The sequence below is a fragment of the Palaemon carinicauda genome, chromosome 6 (genome assembly GCF_036898095.1).
Source record: "Palaemon carinicauda isolate YSFRI2023 chromosome 6, ASM3689809v2, whole genome shotgun sequence".
Classification (NCBI taxonomy): Eukaryota; Metazoa; Arthropoda; class Malacostraca; order Decapoda; family Palaemonidae; genus Palaemon; species Palaemon carinicauda.
The window spans coordinates 24,317,191-24,324,690 of NC_090730.1; the positions used below are offsets into that span (position 1 = coordinate 24,317,191).

Genomic DNA, 7,500 nt, shown 5'->3' on the forward strand with positions numbered 1-7,500 from the left:
TTTTTATTTCCTTTATCTCACTGGGCTATATTTCTCTGTAAGTGCCATTGGGCTTTTAACATCCTATTTTTCTAATTAGGGATGTGGCTTAGTTAATAATAATAATAATAATAATAATAATAATAATAATAATAATAAATACGGTAAGATATTCAAAGGTAACATTATCATGCACTTCACACCCTGGCTGAACTTGATTCCATAGACGAGACCAATGAATTTTGCTATTATGATATTGAACCCATAATAATGCCCAATTTAGCTGCATCTCTTGATATTATTATTATTATTATTATTATTATTATTATTATTATTATTATTATTATTATTATTATTATTATCATTATTATTATTACCTAAGCTATAACCCTTGTTGGAAAAGCAGGATGCTATAAACCAATGGGCTCAAACAGGGAAAGTTAGCGAAGTGAGGAAATAAATAAACTATAAGAAAAGTAATGAACAATTAAAGTAAAATATTCTAAGAACAGTAACAGTATTAATAAATATCTATCATATTGAAATATAAAAAGAGACTAATGTCAGCCTGATCAACATAAAAAAACCTTCGCTGCAAGTTTGAACTTTTGCAGGATAAAAGAATCCCAACGGGTTACAGAAGTCCTCCTTGGGGCTCACGATCTCAAGAACCCCTCTTCAGCACAGCAAAGAATATCTGTTTATTGGGGCGGCCATTTTCCCGAATTCAACCCGAAAACCTTTGATCACGACGTGGGCGTTCTATGGCTTACGAATAATGCTGACCTAAGCGAAGCTGTCAAACCTGCTTGCCTTCCGGATGCTAATAGAGATTATAGCGGGTATGACGCAATAGTAACAGGTTGGGGCAGCCTACGTGAAGGTACGTCTAAAAACGAATATTTTCAAAAATTGTTTTCATCTATTTCTTGTAATTTTTCCATGACAGAAAACAAGAAAATCTGCAGGGTTTGATTTTCATTCCTCTTAGTGACCTATTCTGTCTATATGACGTAGTTTAACTAATACTGAAATCATATTTTCGGTTTTTTATCATTTTGAAAGGACTCTTACATATTAATTTATAAGATAGTTCACTTTAGTATTATTTAGTAAATGTATGTCCATTATTTCGTGAATCCTATTAACAAAACAAGGCGCTTATATAGGCCCACGAGCTTATCAAACGCCAGCAACACTTCTTCAAGAAAAAAGATAAGAATGTCTTCAATAAATCAGTTCGAGTACGTCCTCATAGATTTTTATTTTTATTTTTATGAAGTTACATATATGAATCATTGTTCTCTCCTATAACTGAATGCAATAAAAAAGAATTGGTCTTGGCTTAAGAATTGTAACTATTTTCTGCCCTAAGGTGGTCCCTCTGCAACAGTGCTCCATGAGGTGGTCGTACCGACTATGAACAGTTCTGTGTGTAACGATTATTACGGAGGACCAGTGACAGAAAACATGCTTTGCGCTGGATACGACGAAGGAGGCAAAGACGCTTGTAGTGTAGGTATTATTATTATTATTATTATTATTATTATTATTATTACTAGCTAAGTTACAACCCTAGCTGGAAAAGCAAGTTGCCATACGCCCAATGGATCTAACAGGGAAAAATAGCCCAGCGAGGAAAGGAAATAAGGAAGTAAATAAACAATATGAGAAACAATGAATAATTAAAATAATATATTTAAAAAACAGGGGGCTAAAGATCAGTAGAACAAAAACAGAGTATATGTGTTGTAACCCGCAGAACTAATTAAATGATATACATTTGCTGGGTGAAATGCTAAAGAGGACAGAAAAATTCAAGTACCTAGGGTCATATGCGGAGGAAACAGCAGAACTCGAAACGGAAGTGAACAGTAGAATTCAAGCTGAATGGAATAATTGGAAAAAGAGTGTCGGGAGTGTTGTGTGATCGAAGGACAAACTTAAAGTTAGAGGGAAAGGTACATAAAATTGTAGTGAGACCTGCCATGACATATGGTGCAGAGACCTGGCATAGAAAAAGATCTTTGAGAAGAAAATGGATGTTGCAGCGATGAAAATGCTAAGATGGATGGCTGGGATCACTAGACTGGATAAGGTTAGGAATGACTTGGTAAGGGGAACATTTTGGTTACAGAGGTGTCAAAGAAAATCCAAGAAAAGAGACTACACTGGTTTGGGCACGTAATGAGGAGAGACCAGGAGTATGTTGGGAGGAGGATGCTGGATGTGGATGTTCCAGGTAAGAGGAGGAGGGGAAGAACAAAGAGAAGGAGGATGGAGTGTGTAACAGCAGATATGGAGGAGAAAGATCTCACAATGGAGGACATCAGAGATAGGAGAACTTGGAAACGGCTCTCTAGAAATAGCGACCCTGCCTAGCGGGAAAAGCTTTAGTCGAAGAAGAAGAAGAAGATTTAAAAAACAGTAATAACACAAAAACAGATATTTCATATATAAACTATAAAAAGAAATTATGTCAGCCTGTTCAACATAAAAACATTTGCTCCAACTTTGAACTTTTGAACTTTTACCTATTCAACTACCCGATTAGGAAGATCATTCCACAACTTGGCCACTGGTAAAAAAAAAAAAAAAAAAAAAAAAAAACTTCTAGAATACTGCGTAGTATTGAGACTCATGATGGAGAAGGCCTGACTTAAAAATTTCAAAGGGCAAAAGGATATGTCTAGGCAGATAACTATTTTCCATGAAGTTTTATCAACAGGTTAACTCTCATGATATATATCCGATTAAAGCTTGCTGAATGTAGCCTGCAATGAAACTGCACACTGTTAAAAAAAACGTAATTTTAATCGGAAAATCTCCGTAAAAATATATTATTCTCAGCCGTATTTCAGTAAAATACAGGCGGCAGTAATTTTACCCTCCTTTCTATGATCTAATACCGGTTGGTAACCGTAATATCACTCCATTACGTCAACATATCCGTTTTTAAAACAGTAAATGCCTGGCAACATTTATTCCAGGATTTTTACCGTTGTTTTTCAAGGCAAATTTTTAACAGTGAATTCAAAGATTTTTATTCGTAACCTCTCACTCAATTCATATGCGAGATGTGGCAAAAGACACCATCGGCTTAATAAACAGGCAATACAAGACCTTCTGTCCATTTTACATCACTTTAGATCTGCCATTACCATTATTGATTGATGAATAAAGTCCATTATCAACAATATGTAAGAACATCATTTATAAACAGTGAAGAATCATATTTATAGCCCACGTCCATTGAAGATGATGTGTGAATATAGCATCTCTCAACAATAATATTTGGTTTTTAGTAGCCCAGAGTACATATAATATAATTTTTGGTTTTCCAAATCTCAGTTGGAAAGATATTTTTTTCTTTTGGTTCCACGGGGAGAAGTAAATACAGTATAGCATTCATAAATAATGAAGAATCATTTTTCTAGCCTACGTCCATTGTAGATGGTCTGTGAATATAGCCTCTATTAACAATGAATTATATTAGTTTCTTAGTACATCAGAGTACATGCAATATTAATTTTGGTTACCATCTATTAAAAATTAACGATATTTGTTTCTTAGTAGATCAGAGTACATGCAATATTAATTTTGGTTACCATCTATTAAAAATTAACGACATTAGTTTCTTAGTAGATCAGAGTACATGCAATATTAATTTTGGTTACCATCTATTAAAAATTAACGATATTTGTTTTTAGTAGATCAGAGTACATATAATATTAATTTTAGTTTTACAAATATCAATTGCAATGATATGATTTTTTTTTTTTGTTTTTGTTTCCACAGGGAGATTCCGGTGGACCGTTAGTGGTGCAAGACAATGGAAGATGGGTCTTGGTCGGCATCACATCATGGGGCTTTGGGTGTGGCAGACCCAATTTCCCAGGAGTTTACATGAAAGTTTCTAGTATGAAATGAATAACGTGATATTTTGGAAGTTCAATTATGCTTATTAAGTTTATCCTATTTCATTCTTAGGATGAATGGAAAATGGCTGTCTGCTAAAGAAGGTGATGAATGCAAGAGTTGATGGGAGAAGTACAAGAGGAAGGCCAAGATTTGGGTGGATGGATGGAGTGAAGGAAGCTCTGGGTGATAGGAGGATAGATGTGAGAGAGGCAAGAGAGCGTGCTAGAAATAGGAATGAATGGCGAGCGATTGTGACGCAGTTCCGGTAGGCCCTGCTACTTCCTCCGATGCCTTAGATGACCGCGGAGGTAGCAGCAGTAGGGGATTCAGCATTATGAAGCTTCATCTGTGGTGGATAATGTGGGAGGATAGGCTGTGGCACCCTAGCAGTACCAGCTGAACTCGGTTGAGTCCCTTGTTAGGGTGGAGGAACGTAGAGAGTAGAGGTCCCCTTTTTTGTTTTGTTTCATTTGTTGATGTCGGCTAACCCCCAAAATTGGGGGAAGTGCCTTGGTATATGTATGTATGTATTCTTAGGATTTTCAGCTCATTCTATTCAGATGTTTAAACTGCATTTTGTCTCATATCATTTTGGTGCGAATTATGGTTTGAATATTAGTAACCGGAAAGAATGAATGCATTATTATCATTTTTACAGTTTTCATATATATCTTTGGGTTATGATTGATAGATCAAAACGAATTAATTGTTACTATATAATTCCAGAGCTGTGTATTACATGATCACCATTTTCGATAGGGCCTCACATGGATAGTAATGAGAAGTAGCCTAATTATGGAATTCATCCAACTATATAGCATTGTATATATTTGTTCACAGATTATGTTGACTCATTACTGACTGTCATGACGGGATATGGCGAAAATAACTTATGCAAAGGATTCACAAGGACAACAACAACAACAATGCAAACAACACCGATAAGAACAACCACTCTTCCTCCTATTACGGGTGGTTGCCGTAAGTATCTCGTGTTCTTCATGAAAAATTGCAAATTCACTTCAAGAAATCTGTTCAAGCAACGAGGAAGTAAATACGCAATGGACGAGGATACGTTAAAATCTAGAAGCCTCTTAAATGTTTTACGGTTTCAGATACAAAGAGAAAAAAATAATGTTCAATGAAAAGAGAAACTAATGTTGGAAGTAGATAAACAATGGAGAAGGATGCATTAAAATCTAGAATTCTCTTAAATGATTTACGGTTTAAGATATAAGAAAAAAAGAGAGAAACTCATATTTCACTTCCTTTGATCAAAATTCCGTTGTTTCAATTACGTTCGTTCGTTCATTTCTAGGATGTGGGAGGCGGAACGCCGGAACTAGGATAGTAGGAGGAGTGTCAACCAGAGTGCATGAATATCCTTGGCAGGTTGGACTGACAATCAGATATCTTAAAAGACCATTCTGTGGTGGCTCTATCATTTCAGATGAATGGGTTCTGACGGCTGCTCATTGTGTCAGAGGGTAAGAATATCTTATTTTCCTTTGTAATCTAGCAAATGTAGCCAACCTATTATCCCTGGTCAAGAGGAAATGGACCCAACTTCCATTTTCAATGTGAAAACGAGATCTGTCAACCCAGACCGTTTGCTAGAGACTGAGAATCAAATCAACGATCAAAAGATGAAATAAACTACATGAAGATCACCATTATTATACTGTCTCTCTTCCCCCAACACTCAAATAATGTTTAATTGAAAATAACTAGGTAACGTAATGATTAACAATAGTTCGAAAAGGATATTTTGAAGTTCAGTATCTAGTTGTGGAAATAGATTCAGGTAGTCAGTGGGCAAGAATAGTTCCATATTGGCATATGAAATAACCAAGTTATCTTTGAGAAATTAATTTCTATAGGGATACAGGTGAGCTGAATTGATTCCTTCAGTGATATAATTGATCACTATATAGGGCTGATTTATTAAACAATTAGATTACATCATCTTTCATGAAATGGACTCTCAAGCTTTCTTTACGATTAAAATAATAGAGCAAGTTGTTCGGATGAAATAGAAAAAACAATTTTGTAAAGGTTTTGAAAGGAGGGAAATTAGATGATTCAAGAACATCTAAAAAGTTATGTTAAAGATATTTAATAAAACTGAGGATGATAGATATCAAAATTCCATTACATATTACTTACAGTTTTCCTCTGATGAAAAGACTTCCAATTTTTAAAATATTATTTTTCGCACTGAAAGAAAACAAATAATCTCAATAATTAGTTGTAAACATTAATCCTGTAAGATACCAATGTTGATTGCCATGCTACCACACCACGTGACACCAGGGAAGAGTTTCTTCTATAATTTCCTTTTTAAAGAATCTGTGTTTTCAGAAGTACAGCATCAAACCTAATTGTGATTATTGGTGAGCATAACTGGGGTACCACATCAGAAACGTCTCAAATGAGCAGAAAGAATGTAATACTAGTAAGTAAGAAAAGAACCATTACTCTTTTGTAAGATAAGAACCATTACTGTTTTGTAAGTCAAGAACCATTACTGTTTTGTAAGACAAAAACCATTATTGTTTTGTAAGTCAAGAACCATTACTGTTTTGTAAGATAAGAACCATTACTGTTTTGTAAGTCAAGAACCATTACTGTTTTGTAAGAAAAGAACCATTACTGTTTTGTAAGACAAGAACCATTACTGTTTTGTAAGACAAGAACCATTACTGTTTTGTAAGAAAAGAACCATTACTGTTTACGAGTTGTCTATAGAAATAACCCTCTTTACGCCACCTTACTATTTTGACCTCACCAATGCAGAACAAATGTGAATAAAAATTAGTTGATAAAACGTTTGGATCTTCACCATGTGAATATTATTGAAGGAAACTAATCTTCTCTACACAATTCAGTAATGAAAAATAATAAGGTCCTCTTTTATTTTCAATATAGCAGTTCTACGCGCCCATATGCAGAAAATATATACATAATCTTATACGATTATCTATTTATCAATCTATCTATCTATCTATCTAACTATCTATCTATCTATACACCCACACTCACACACACATATATATATATATATATATATATATATATATATACATATATATATGTATATATATATGTGTGTGTATAGCGTCCTTTTTGACGGGTCGCGTACACCGCTTTCATGTTGAACAGGCGAACATAAGACATTTTATAATTTATATAGGAAATATCTGTTTTAATGTTGATGTTTTTAAAATATTTTATTTTAATTGTTCATTACTTCTCATATCGTTTATCTATTTCTTTATTTTCTTTCCTCACTGGGCTATCTTTTCCTGTTGGAGCCCTTGGGCTTATATCATTAGGGTTTTCTAACTAAGGTTGTAGCTTAGCTAATAATAATAATAATAATAATAATAATAATAATAATAATAATAATATATGGCCTCACCACACATAGAGCCACTCACTTATATGCATTTACACATATCTCTCCATATATCTACAGTATTTCTATCTACTTATCTATTTATATGATTTTATAAATATATATATATATATATATATATATATATATATATATATATATATATATATGTACATATACACACACACACACACACACACACA

The 7,500-nt window shown here is 33.9% G+C and overlaps 1 protein-coding gene across 1 annotated transcript in view; it reads left to right on the forward strand.

The window, feature by feature from the left end:
• Nucleotides 1-7,500, forward strand: part of LOC137642914 (transmembrane protease serine 9-like) — a 21,912-nt gene that overhangs the window by 7,319 nt on the left and 7,093 nt on the right. Inside the window, exons 6-11 of the mRNA XM_068375779.1 lie at nucleotides 594-862; nucleotides 1,355-1,494; nucleotides 3,778-3,898; nucleotides 4,741-4,881; nucleotides 5,219-5,387; nucleotides 6,262-6,355. Coding sequence (XP_068231880.1) covers nucleotides 594-862; nucleotides 1,355-1,494; nucleotides 3,778-3,898; nucleotides 4,741-4,881; nucleotides 5,219-5,387; nucleotides 6,262-6,355 — 934 coding nt within the window. The remainder of the gene's footprint in view (nucleotides 1-593; nucleotides 863-1,354; nucleotides 1,495-3,777; nucleotides 3,899-4,740; nucleotides 4,882-5,218; nucleotides 5,388-6,261; nucleotides 6,356-7,500) is intronic.